This window comes from Phycodurus eques, chromosome 18, assembly GCF_024500275.1.
Source record: "Phycodurus eques isolate BA_2022a chromosome 18, UOR_Pequ_1.1, whole genome shotgun sequence".
NCBI lineage: Eukaryota > Metazoa > Chordata > Actinopteri > Syngnathiformes > Syngnathidae > Phycodurus > Phycodurus eques.
Window position 1 is genome coordinate 16,143,094 of NC_084542.1, and position 14,114 is coordinate 16,157,207.

The 14,114-nt window shown below is 45.1% G+C and overlaps 1 protein-coding gene and 1 pseudogene across 3 annotated transcripts; one reads left to right on the forward strand and one right to left on the reverse strand.

Moving 5' to 3' along the window:
• Positions 1 to 233: 233 nt before the first annotated feature.
• LOC133416680 (12-(S)-hydroxy-5,8,10,14-eicosatetraenoic acid receptor-like) lies at positions 234 to 5,359 on the forward strand (annotated as a pseudogene).
• msraa (methionine sulfoxide reductase Aa) lies at positions 4,970 to 10,415 on the reverse strand. Of its 3 annotated transcripts, none has more exons than XM_061703682.1 (6): positions 10,046 to 10,398; positions 7,629 to 7,697; positions 7,334 to 7,453; positions 7,157 to 7,261; positions 6,467 to 6,573; positions 4,970 to 5,347 (listed from the first exon to the last, which is right to left on the reverse strand). In XM_061703682.1, exons 1-6 carry the CDS (start codon positions 10,185 to 10,187, stop codon positions 5,177 to 5,179), a joined length of 714 nt encoding a protein of 237 aa, XP_061559666.1. In that variant the 5' UTR covers positions 10,188 to 10,398; the 3' UTR covers positions 4,970 to 5,176. The 3 variants fall into 3 exon arrangements, with proteins under 3 accessions (XP_061559666.1, XP_061559669.1, XP_061559668.1); XM_061703685.1 differs by lacking the exon at positions 10,046 to 10,398 and adding an exon at positions 7,859 to 9,892 and having other exon boundaries at positions 7,629 to 7,749; XM_061703684.1 differs by lacking the exon at positions 7,629 to 7,697 and having other exon boundaries at positions 10,046 to 10,415.
• Positions 10,416 to 14,114: the final 3,699 nt, after the last annotated feature.

Here is a 14,114-nt window from a genome sequence, read left to right on the forward strand (position 1 = left end):
GACAACAAATAAATGCCTCACCGAAAACAAAGACAAGATCCAGAGGGCCACGGCCGTGTTGGTGGGCATGCGTCGGAGCGGGACATGTGCAGACATGAGCGAGTGTCTGTCACGGACACCTGAGGAATTTCACAGCTCTTGCCAGTAAACGGCTTGGGGAAACAATTTCATTCATACCGGCGGGAATTTGGAGGCCTGGGAAAAAAAAAAAGGGGGAGCGAAACCAAGAGGGTGCAAAGTCAGAGGAGGCCTGAGTTGAAACCACACCTCCAAGCGTGAAGCTCCTTCTCTCACTCAGTCTGTATGTGTGGGGAGGAAAGGAAGAGGAACTCATCAGTCTGGCTAGCACCAGTGGCCACCTTCGTTATTTACTAACTGAGCGCTCCCTCGGAATGTGACTCAAACCTGAGCCGACTAAACCAGAGCGCGGCGGAGGCTCTCCGGAGGACACTGTCGAATTTGACGAAAAAGATTCCTGCCAGGTCGGACACGGCACCAGAACCGAAGTGAGTAGGAGGATGGGAACCAACACGTCGTCGAGCGTGGACAGAAAGTTGGACCACTGCAACGTCAGTGACGCCTCCACGTACAACATCCTCTCCGGGGTTGTCGTGGGCCAGTTTGTGCTCGGACTGCCTCTCAACCTCTCCGTCCTCTACATCTTCATCTTCAGGTAGCGCTTCCTTGCGTACGATTTACACGTGAACGTGAGAGATGATGCAAAAGGATCCGCTCTGTAGAGGCTCTTCCCCTTGCACAATGGCAAACAAACAAAACCAAAAAAAAAAAAGCACACAAAGTAGTTCCTCTGCTAAGATTAACCTGGGTGGACAATGTTTGGTTTGTTAGTATTCTGGCGGGAGGACCTTTATGTCATAGTTTTATCAACAAAATAAAATGTTGCCCCACTTGAAATTTCTCAAAAACCGGATAGAGGTATGGCCATTCAACTTGGTCGAATGCCTTTTCGGTGTCTCAATTATTAAATCCCAACGAAATCATTTTGTATCTTGGAGGAGTAGATGCCATTGAATAAATGCCTCAGATTATTAGAAGAACTTCAACCTGTTACAAAGCCCGTCTGATCTGGATGTAGAAGTTCAGTCATCACTGTACTGAGTCCTTTCGCCAGTATTTTTGGGTCTGAATTTAAGAGGTCTGTCGGAGACCACTTCCTCCAGGTCTTTGCCCTTTTTAGGAAGTAAAGCAACAACTGCTTCGTTTAGTGCTAGTGGTAGAGACTTCTCAATATATGCATGACTGTATCATTTAAATAAAGAACATTTTTAGAAAACTCACTCCCAAACCCATCATAGCCTGGACCTTTGCTATTTTTTTTATTAAGACAATAGATTGAATAATTTCTTCAGTTGTTAGTTTGCCGTTAAGGGTCTTACGGTCCGTCTGGTTTAGAAAGTCCTGCGTGTCATTGGATCCAGCCGTAGAAACTATAGAGCGATTCATAAAACTCCTTAAAACTGTTATTAATCTCTTTATGTGACGTGAAAAGGTTTCCATATCCGGATCTGATTTTGTGGATCATTTTATCACTCTCTAATTTCTTCAACTGTCTTGCTAATAGTTTTCATGCTTTGTCCCCCAATTCAAAGTGCTTTTACATCTGCTTTTCCAGTTGTATCTGTTCTACTTTCAAAAAGAAATTTTTAATCAACTACAGCAAATATATGCCTTACTCCAAATACATATCTTTCCCAATGTCATCCAGTACAAAAAAACAGCTCACTATGAATAAACACCTCATTTTTCCCCCCAAGTGCACATCCACTACTACAGATAAACACACCTCAAATAAACATCCCTTTTTAATCCTACTACAGCAAATGTATGCCTTACTCCAAATACTTATCTTACATACATAAAAAAAAAAAAAAAAAACAGCTCACTATGAAGATACATCTTATTTTTTCTAAGTGCACATCCACTAAAAGAGATAAACACGACACCTCAAATAAAGACCACTTTTTTTTTTTTTTTTTCCTTCTGGCTGTTGGAGGTTCAAAGTTCTGGAAGAAGAAGAGCATGTTCCTGTTCAACATCGTGGTGGCCGACTTCCTGCTGGTGGCCTGCCTCCCCGCCAAGGCCCACAGCTACCAGCTGGGCCAGAGGCGCAGTCCTGACTACTGGACATGCAAGGCCATGCTCTTCATGCTCTTCCTCAACCGCGGGGCCAGCATCGCCTTCCTGGTAGCGCTGTCCCTGGACCGCTACTTCAACGTGGTGCACCTCGGCCGGAGGAACATCGTCAAGGTGATACCGTTTGTCCGCGGGAGATGAAGTCCCGTTGCCTCCTTATTGAACTTTTGCGGATTTGTCGACATCCTGAAGAAATCTCTGGAGATCTCGGTGCTCATCTGGATGCTACTGCTGCTCCTCGCCATCCCGACCATGGTGGAAACCTTCGAGTGCTGCAACAGCCTCGGCCGAAACGTCGAGACCTTCTACCACGACGTCACCGACGTCTTCAGAGAGGTATTTAATTGCTACTGCGTCCGCCACCTTGCACATTCCCTCGGAAACGCAACACGCATCACCGAAATGTGTTACCCACTACATAAAAATCGACATCCAGCACAAGAAATAAATACTTCACCTCAAAAAAACAATATTTTGTTGTTTAGGTTATGTCAACAATAACAACAAATAAACGCCACACCTTGAGTAAGCACATTTTGTGCATCATCACTACAACAAATAAATCACCTCATCTCAAACGGGCACCTCTTTTTGCTCAAGAGTGTCATCCACCACAAAAATAAACACCTTCCCTCAAATAAACATCTCCATTTTTCCAATTCCAATTCATTTCATTCATTCATTTTCTGCATCAGTCAGTTGTAAGCGTGTTTTGTGGCGCTGCTTGTCGGCCAAAGGTGGTGTTCTTCTCCCAAATCCTCATCCCCTTCATCATCCTGCTCTACTGCACGCTGCGCATCGTCCACCGGCTCAGGAAGAAGACGGTGGGGGAAATGGCCAAGCTGAGGCGGGCCATGTGCGTGGTGGTGGCGGTGGCGGTCATCTTCTCTGTCTGCTTTCTGCCGTGCACCGTCACCCGAGTGGCGTTGCTGTACGTGCGGCTGAAAGAATGGCAGGAGGCCGAGGACGCGGTGGTTCAGGTCTATGACGCTCTCGTGGTCCTGTCCTACACGGACTGCCTGCTGGACCCGCTGGTCTACTGCTTCTGCCACTCGGGCTTCAAGGACGCCTACCTGGACACCTTCTGTCCGGCCTTCCTGCATAAGAGGCTGCGCAAGGCCGAGACCACCACCACCACGACCACGACGACTTCTGCAGGGAGGAGCCTCTCTTTGCCAATGATTGAGAAAATACAAGTATGAACATGAATTGAATATTTTTGTTGTCTCGAAAGTTACAATCCATATCAAGGAGCCCAAGACGTGATGGACAAAAAAGAATTGTGGTGAATACAAATCCAGCCCACTGTATAGATATCACATGCGCTCAAAATACGAATTTGGGGCTATAATTTAGGAAGGAGGTTAAATATGTGCATGACACTTTACATTTTTTAATATTATGACAAATCTACAAAAAAATTAAAAAGAATTTCATGTTCTCATTATGGGATGGCCATTTACATGCTGTGACAAACGACAACATAAACGTGAAGACTGAAAGTGTGTTTGCGTGTGACGTCAGTGTACTAGAAGTAGCAAACTTAGCAACAAGACGTCACTTTTTCACATATCTTTCGTATATGAATAATTAGACGGCTTCTTATCCAAACCGACGTGGTCGCGCGTTTCAAACAAACTTTAATGTTGTTTTTAAAAATAAATACATAACTAACAATCATTTCATTGGTAGAAGAAAGTATCGCTAGCCTCGTTTCCCACTCGGACGAAATCTACTGTGGAAGTAACGGCAGTCTTTCCCACTCGGAACCGTTTTTGTGTGACACCGAATGGGAAACAGTAATGTTTACGTACTGTTGCCAAGTCGACGGCGACAGAAACCCGTCAAACTCGTTCCATTTGCTGGCTTTTATCCTCCATAAATCTCTAAATATAATCGATTGTGCTTTACATTCCAGCTTGTTGCGGTGATTTATGTATTCTGCGTTTGTTCTTGTCGTAATAGCAATTTACAGCAATATACTAGTAATGTCGCCGCCGTCTTTCAGCAGCTTCCTGATCCTTCACAACTGGTGGTTACCATTACGTTGGTGACAGATGTTCCAATTACAGCCACTGTCCCAAAAAAACGTTATGTGTTGATAATGCAATGTTATTTATGAGAGAAGTGAACCAACTCATACTAAGAAAGAAAGTGCTGCGCTGGAGATGAACGAAGCCGCTACTCTGCTGCCCTCTGGTGGCAGTAAGTGGTTACTTTTCACTGAGACTGAGTCAAGCCTGAAAGTTTTTGTGGACATACTGTATTCTGAGAAAATCTGACTTTTTCATGTCTTGTGTGTGATATATTTTATATATATATATATATATATATATATATATATATATATATATATATTGTTGTGTGTCTGCCCACCCATCAAGTGCGAAATTAAACAACCACATAAATCTTTAGTCATCTGCCAATCTGCTTTTTCTAAAAAATAAATAATTGAGTTGTTCAGTTGGGCTCGTAAACATAACCACAACCACAGCAAGTTTCTCCACCAGTGACCTGGCAGCTAGATTGAACCATGTTCCTGAGCGAAATAACCATTCTGACATGTCATGTCAGGTCAAAGCAAAAAAGGTAAGCGGAGCTGTAGTGTTAGTGCAGATCAGCGTTAGCAGCATTAGCTTTTAGCTTTATTTTTTTTTTGCTTTTTCAAGGTTCGGCTAAGAATGTCGTGCGGCTCACTTATTCACTCGTATCTCAGGGCGCCACTACATCTTTTTTTGCGTGTCTCAACTATTTAGAAGATGTATGCTTAATGAAGTTATTTTAATACAGCTTTGTATGTATTATCCTCTCAAAATAATGTTTTGAATCAATGATGCATATTTTATTAAATTTTCCGGATGTGCACAGTTGTACAACATGCTCAAAGGTATTCATTTGTGAAGGTGAGATCTACAGTAGCTCCAATCCGAGTAGATTGTGTTGTTCCCCATAAAATGCAACAAAAAAACCGGAGTTAATCGTTTTGGAGCAAGCGTGATGATCCTGAGCTGCGATTGGCCGTCTAAGCCTTCTCCTTGATTCCTATTGGACAGGAGACTCCAGTCCCGCCCAGGCCGCAGTAGCCGCCTGGGTTCTTGCTCAGGTACTGCTGGTGGTAGTCTTCCGCGTAGTAGAAGGGTTTGCTTTCCGCAATCTCTGTTGTGATGCTTCCGAAACCTTCTTCCGTCAGAACCTGCACAAGCACATACAACAACGATCAACTTATATTATGGGATGCAAACTGTCCAGTTCCGTCTGCCAAGGAGGCGAAAAGCAACTGCGATACGACTGAGAGTCGTTTGGCAGCCTAACGACACTCCTTTTTTTTTTTGCATTCCAAAAGAATGATACCATACGTGGTTTGGGACGTGCCTCCAACTTGGGAGCATAAAAATTGGAATTTTTCCACACCAACTCAGGCTAGTGAGTCAGACGGCCTTGTTGCATGAACTGATGAGGCGAAACGTCTTCTCAGACAACCACAACAGTCCAGTTGCGATCGATTTAATGCCCTGAGTATGAAGAATGAACTGAGCATGGTGGAAGCATAAAAGTGTGTGTGGGTGGGGAATCTCTCTTTTTGCTTAGTTTTGAGCTTTGTAGCCTTTTCTTGTCCACCTTTTTATTTTTTACTGCTTTCGTGAGGAAGACTTTCTGTGCACAGTGAAACACCAAATAGACCAACGTGAGCGAAAACTTCAAATCATACCAAAGAAACCAACAAAAATGTCACATAGCGTTTTCAAAAATGTCACACGAGAGCTTCAATGCTTCAAAAAAATAAAAAAGGAATAAATAAAAGCTTTCAGGAACTGTGTGTGTGTGTGTTAGTTTTGCAACTCAAGTGACTTTAGCAGGGGACAGATTTAGGACCCAGATGGTTTGGCAAGCGAATGCGTGTGTGTTTGCTTTGGGCCAACTGCTCACACGCACAAACATACACACACACACACACACACACACACACACAGATGGGAGCGGGAAGGGGACTTGAGTTGGGGGGGGGGGGTCTGGACAATCTGGTGAGAAAAAAAAAGAAGCAAGCAAATGGAGACGCTCATCACATACTTCCGAACAATTTGACATCAAGTCATGACCAAATGATCCCAGAGTGGCGGCACACGTGAATCCCACTGACAAAAAAAATAAAAAATAAATAAGAAAACGTGCACTGATGTGACCAACGCACTGATTAGTTACCGCGGCAAACGGTCGCACATCTCTTGTCGTGAGGTGCGTTTGTGTGCGTTTTTGCACGCCAAAGAAAGAAAATGGAGTCCCAGGAAGACGCTGGGGACAACGGCACGCGTACCTTTTGGTAGTGATCTCGGGACGCGAGCGCCTCCTCGAGCTGCTGCTGGGCGCAGGCGTAGATAGCCGAGCGGTACGGCGTACCCACGTCGTTGCCCTGACGCATACCTGAACACATACACGCACGCACGCACGCACGCACGCACACACACAAAAACATCAACTTCATTCCACTGCTTTGTGTCTGCTACAATGGAATCCGGTGGAGGGGGATCGTAAGAGAACGAATCACCAAATACAAATCGATAAGTGAGCCCGAAAATAGGATAAATAATAACAATAATCAAATGAGTACACTTACAAACAATATCTGACGGGACCGCTGTTCAACTAGCAACAATTACATCGTTAACATAACCCCTTCCTGTATTATGCTCTTATTCTGAAAGATAAAAGGTGCATCACTTCTGGTAGCAGCGGGAGCTGACGGTAACTTTCACTATTTAACATCAGGTAAAACGCTCAACTCGTGCTAACGAGGAACTTACAGTACACTGGTGTGACACTACACACTTTGTCATTGGAAAAAAAAGTGTGCTACTTTTCAACATTAAGATTGTTAATCTCCTTAATTGTATTTTATTTTGATTTTTTTTTTCATATTCAAAGAAAAAATGTGCAGCAGCCCGCAAACACATTGTAGACAGACTTTGTACGGGTACAAATATGTGTTTGAGCACGTATGCTGCACCTTGCGTTGGGTCGTGGCTTTCCCAAAAGATCTTGAGCAGATTGGCCAAGGAAACCTGGTTTGGATGGAAGACCACCCGGACCACCTCGGCGTGGCCCGTCATGCCTTGTAACGAGATTCCAAACTTACATAATAGTCAAAAATGAAAAGCAGTCAACGACCACACCCTAACCGTACCCGAGCACACTTCCTGGTAGGTGGGGTTGGGCGTGTACCCTCCGGCGTAGCCCACCTGAGTGGAATAAACGCCTTTCAGACGCCAAAACTTCCTCTCCACCCCCCAGAAACAGCCCATCCCTGTGGGACACCACAACACACACACACGAAAGGGAACTTTTTATTACGAACACGCGGTACAAAACAAGAAAAGAAATGAAAACTCTATGATTACTTAAAGACTGTGTACTTCCGGTCCGAAAAGGAGTAGTCAGAAGTTCAAATGCGCGCCGATCTTTGGACCACCGGTACTCACCGAAAACGACCATCTGCGTGTCTTCTGGGAACGGCGGCGTGGTTCTGTTGCCGTTCACGTCGTGTTTTGCTGGCGAAGAACACGGGAAGGTAGATTACGACCGCGGTTGAACGGCAAGAGCCTTTCCGTCAATGCAAATGTGATGAGTCGAGTCAAAGTCCATTAAATCCATAACGGCATTGATATTTATTTATTTATTATTATTTTGATTTTTTTTTTTTGCTACTGACCGGTTTCACGCAGGCCGACTGGTTCGAGCGTCAGCCTCACAGTTCTGAGGACCCGGGTTCAATCCCCGGGCCCCGCCTGTGTGGAGTTGGCATGTTCTCCCCGTGCCTGCGTGGGTTTTCTCCGGGCACTCCGGTTTCCTCCCACATCCCCAAAACATGCATGAATTGGAGACTCTAAATTGCCCGTAGGCGTGACTGTGAGTGCGAATGGTTGTCTGTTTGTATGTGCCCTGCGATTGGCTGGCAACCAGTTCAGGGTGTGCCCCGCCTCCTGCCCGATGACAGCTGGGATAGGCTCCGGCGCGCCCGCGACCCTCGTGAGGAGAAGCGGCTCGGAAAATGGATGGATGGACGGTTTCACTTAAAGACATATTTTGACGGCATAGAAACAAATACAATCAAACGAATTGCAATTAGTGGAAAAACGAGCCGGCAGGTCTCGTCTTGTGTTCCTTTGCATCGCATGTTGTAGCCAGGCTCCCCCCATCCCCCCCAAAAAATGAAAAATGTCTCTGTTTCTGAGGCGTGAGGTCATGACCCTTATTAGCGCACCCAAAACACTGATCGCCTTGGCGACAGTCAGCCGGCCGAAATCGGATGGCGAGATCCGGTTCTTGATCGGGCAATATATGTATACGTATACATTTGTTCACATTTATGTTTTATTTGGATGATTTCTTTTTGCTCATATTAAGGAAAATAGTGACCAAACACAATAAATAAGTGTGTGCACTATAAATAATGGTTCCCCGATGAGTGATGACTTAATGTGATAGCAGGATGCTGCGTGAAAGCGCAGCCAATTGAAGCAACATCCTGCCTTCGCTGGGTTCTGCGTGAAAGGCAAAGCACAAATGGATGCTTTTCGGTTCCGGCTCCGATGCCAGCGCACGTCTATTCATGGCGCGCCAACGCTCAGCGGCCCCACTCGTACTGAAGAGGGGAGCGCTGCGGCGCCAAGGGGAGCGGCTGCCAGATGAAAGCTGAGAGCAGTCTTCTTGTTTCCTACACACTTGACACACTCTCCCATCGCAAATACTAAAAATAAAAGGACGTCCAGTATAAGCAGATGGACGAAAGGGAGGGCGCCCCGCAATGCGCCGTGCTCGTCACGCAACATTACGACAACACTCGGCCAATACGACGGCATGTCTCCCGATGTCCAACGCAGTTGATTATGCTTCTGTCCGTAATTCCCTGTCTCAGCCACTTTTGTGGAAGCGCTATCACGTCAAAGCCAAAAAGTAAGCAGAGCCTCGGTGTGAACAAATATTCACAACAGTTAACAGTGTTACCAGTTGGCTATAGCATGTGGCACACTGCTACTAATTCTGTGTAATTCGGTGGATTGGTGATTAAATGATGCACGAACGAGTGATAATGCAACAGGATCTCGCGGGGCGGGGGGGCGGTGGCGTAATCAATTCACAATTGAAGTACAAGAAGTTTTAAATTTAACACTCGCGTTGGATTTTGGCCCGTTTTGCTGCCGCTTCTCCTGCTCGGAGAGGGGCCTGCGTGGCGATGAGCGAAGTGAGACTGCTGCTGAGGAGGATTCTGCATCGAGCGACCGGGACAAGACCAGAGGAAGGACCACTTTCCCCAGAGGCGCTCGCTTGCGGCCCACTGGTTTTCAGTTTCACCAAAGGTGGGCCCGTCATTGACTCAGCCGTATGTGGGCCATGTGACTGACGGACAACGCGCAATAAGACAGATCCGCCCCTAAAACGAGTCAATTTCACCATGGCAAGAAACGGACTGTGAATAATTCTTATTCCTTGGGGGAATTTCAACGACGACAACTGAGAACTGGTTTAAGGATTAAGCAGCAAATGAACACGTAAACAAAAGAGCCAAACTAATTTTGATTGCTTGTTATCTTGTACAACTGTATTTTTTTCCTAAAGATTAGGCGTTGTTTGCGCGGAAGTGGATATCGTTTGCGCATGCGCACGTGTGTCAATCTTTTTTTTTTACAAACTTCTTTTCCCCCACTTTTTGAACATTGCACTGACTTGTTGTCGGGACCTGCAATGTGTCCGATAGTCATACGAATTAAAAAAAAAAAAAAAAAAAAAAAAAACTAAACAAAAACAAAAAACGGCTGTCGTTCTTTCGGGCGGGTGAGCGAAAGTCGTGTCGTCATCCCGAAGCTAACTTGCTAAAGTAAAATCGGTGGAGACTTACCGGCCACTTGGATGGCTTCAGTCCGGCCCGGCAGCGCTTTTTCCGGGCTTGGTATCAGAGCCTTGGAGGCCATGTCTCCCATCCGACTGTTGACAAAGCGTCGCCAAATAAGACTTAGTCTGGAGGCGGATGAGGGGACCATGGAACGCCAGCCGGCCGCTCCAACACAGCCCGGCTAGCTTGGTTCCTTTAGCTACGCAACACCCACCCACCGGCTAACGTTTTGTAACAACACGTTACTTAACTTTCAGCAGCAACACACACACGCACACGCGACACGATACCGGAAATCGTCGTAAACCGATGACAATAATATCAAATGCCTTTTCACGGGGAATTGTTGTTGACCACTGGGCTGATTTTGCCGCAATCCAAATGACATCATACGTAGAAGATGACGCTAGTTTTGACACTAAACTTGCTATCGAAGCGTTGCAACGACCTCATTTACAGGCCGAATTATTCAAACTGCGCTATAACGACATTGGAGGGTCAACTCAGTGGTTTTATGCCGCCCCCATTGTCGAAACGACAGCGAAGTGATCAAATCCCCAATGGAGTTCGGCTTCGTAAATGACAAGTGCAGTTGTGGTCGTGCACTTGTGTGCGGTGCACCGAATTGTGTGATGCAAACCACGAGCGCAATCAGATGGTGAAGTGACATCTTCAAATAGCATTCAAATATCTGCTGCGGGCAATGTGGGCATTGTTTTAAGAAGCTGTACCTAATGAAGTGGCCAGTGGGTGAATTCTTGGACAAGCAGAATTCGGGACGTCCTTGTACACGCTAAACGGAAATAGCCACTGCTGTGTTGTTACTTTGACACAAAGTAAAAGGTGCCTCCTTAATCATAATGATATTCATGGCGTGTGTGGCTGCGGTGGCGCAGTCCAGCCTCCATCAGTCAGTCAGTCATTCTGCAGGCTTCAGTAGGGGCGGGGGTGGATGCGAGACGAGCCATACGGACCGCTGCTTGTCCTCTTGAATTCACGTTAGAACGACAAAAAAAATGCGAGGAGTGAGCTGCATTCTGCATTGTTTGTATAGCAGTGAAAACAAGTTGCAGCCAGATCCTCATAGCTCAAGACACCCAAGGCCTCCATTTAACTCCTACATCGGAATAATAACAAAAACAGTACACAGCATCTTTTTTTGTTGTTGCCACCACATAGTTCCTTACATATGATACCCTGAAAGTACAATAAACATTCACCGTGTCCCTTTGGGGGAATAAATACGTGTGCTTCCGTGACGATTTAGCTCATATTTGACTTGGTCATGTTGGATTGTGGAGAGGAACAGCACATGATAGACTGGGTCCTCATCGAGCTGGTACATAGAGGAGGGGGAGGGGGGTGTAGAGCTGGAGGCTGAGGATGTAACAGGACCACCCCTCCCCATCCTCTCCATGTGACTGCACCCAGCTCCTCATCCTCATCCTCATCCTCATCCTCATCCTCATCCTGCTGCAGCCTCATTCGCTCCTAAAAAGATGTTAGGATCCACAATTCTGGTTGGAATGCCTCGCCAGCTTCCCTGGATTCAGTTGGCTATGCAGCAGCAGCGACAACAACAAAAGGATGTAGGTCCGGCGTCCGCATCCCTGCCCTTCAGCATCCGCAGCGTCCTCATCCCTCCGGCGTTGGGCTCCGAGGACGGGCTATTGCGCGCTCGGTAAGCCGCTCGAAAGCGCTCGATCGTCGGACAAAGTCTCGCCCGCGTCGGCTTGCGAAGGCATCCTTGCGGGAAAAGGGAAAAAGAAAGAAAAAAGAAAAAAAAAAAAAGAAAGAAAAATCAATCTGCGCCATTCGCCTCGGAAGGTATTGTTTCAACTGTACTTAATGATTTGATTTCATTTGAATCAAACATATTTAATTTTCTCTTTCTTAACCCTTATTTTCGGCGCTGCGCCTTACAAAAAAAAAAAAAAAAAAAAAAAAAAAGACGCAATGTGCGCCTGTGCCGTGCATGCGCAACATGTTCGAGGCTGCGCACACGCCCTCGTCCAAAATACATGCATCCTCTTAAATAACGTTTAACATACTGCACAGGCCATTTAACATCTTTTCAATGCCCACGGGAACCTGCTACTCGTGATTCTGTTGCAATTGGAATGGTTTCTATTCTGTGGGTGTCAGGTTTACGCACGACCCCCACAAAAGGCAGGCAGGCGGGCGGGCGGGCGAGCACCCCCACCCCCGCATTTGAGGCTGCTATACGCTATCTGGGTCATTTGCATTTGCACACAAAAATGCTACAGGAAGTCCTTTTTTTGTTTGTACATTTTTTAAAGTGGGGGGGGGGGGATGTCTGATATGTGTAATGATGTCAAGTCCCAGCATCAGCATCATCTTTTTTTCAGCCCCCCCCCCCACCCTCCATTACCACCCCTGCAGCTGAGCCATTAATGCAGCGCTCTATAAGAAGGTGCATTATGGCCGCTGGATAATGGAGGCTGGAGGTTTTAATGGGCCGAAGTGCTGCCTGAGGGCCATTCTGCTGCTTTTACCTGCCGCCTGCGCACAAAAACCTGCACCATTTGCGCCCCGTGATGCACTGAATGAGAGATCCAGTATCGCGGGTGTCGAGAAAAATGGTAATTTACACCCTCAGGTCTCTTGCCACTCGGTTGCCATCCACATGAAGAGAAAGGATCTTGAGGCTAAAATGGAAACACTTTGCATCAACATGATCTCAGCGTAATTCTTCGACATTTGACTTATATGCGCTTTGCGCACTCACTCAGTTGAAGTGGCAACCACAAGGTCACAAGTGAAGGTGACGGAGGTGATGCGTGGAAGGATGACACAGGAGGGATGCGGCGGAATTGACCAGAGCGTACCACGTTGGCGGGGGGTGGGGGCTGCAGGAAAAGTAGGCCAGCCGATGCAGTCGGCGGTCACGTGATAAGCGGCTCGTCTCTCGTCGTGTTCACAGCGGACCTTGATTTAAATGTCCATACAATTAAGGCACGCGGTGAATGCCAAGAGAGAGGCCTAATAACAGCAGCAGCATGTGAGTAACAATTCATAAACACCATGTTGAGAAGAAAATACGTATGTGACATCATAGAGGATATGGAAGATGTATGTGATTGAAAGGAGTGGATGAGCTCAACTCGGTGTGCAAATATTTTGAATTTAAAATTTACATTTTTGGGGATCGATCAGAGTCCAAAATGAAGCTTTTGTCATGTTGTGTTTAAGGCCTTCATTGTCTTTTTTTTTTATTTTATTTTTTTTTTTTTTTTAAACAAGCAAGATCTAGCTCACACCAAAAAGGACGGCAGCCGATCAACATTATTTTACTTGTCAATTTAAAGCTTACAATAAAATGTTGGTCCACATCTTAGGGGTGTGCAAACATTTGTGCTCCATGGCCACATACATTTTTTTACAAGGGACAGATTAGGTACAAAAAATATATATATATATATATATTTAAAAAATGTTTTTTTGTCAAGTTAAAATGTGTATATAAAATAGTTGATAGTTTTGGTTAATTTTTATAAATTTGTTGGCATTTTCTATTTTTTTTATTAATTTATAATTAAAAATACATTTTAATTACAATTTTTAGGTTAAACATTTTTTGCTAAATTAGATTAACAATGCAACAAATATTACAGAAGTTATAATTTTGCACCACGCTAAAAAAAAAAAAAAAGACAAAAAAAAAAAAGTGGGATGTTTGCACCACAAGATTATGTAACCCTTTGTTTTTGTAAAACTTCATTGTTAAAACATCCTAAAAAATGTTTTCTTTGTGTTCTCATTTTACGCTGAAGGGCAGACTGACGAATGAACCAGCTCGCTAGTTCCTCCTAAGGTCTAGTCGGGTACTACATAACAATTTGCGGCTAGCTGGTTAGCACGCTAATGCCTGCAGCAACATGGTGAATATTTGCTTTCAAAATGCCTTCACCCACCACTGTTTAGTCACACTTATAACAGTTAGAAAACAACACCTTGTATTATTTTTTATTATTATTTAATAACATGAAACATGAAAAAATGTGTGTGCCATTGTATATGTACGTTATTACATTTTGTTAAAATAAAGTGGTAA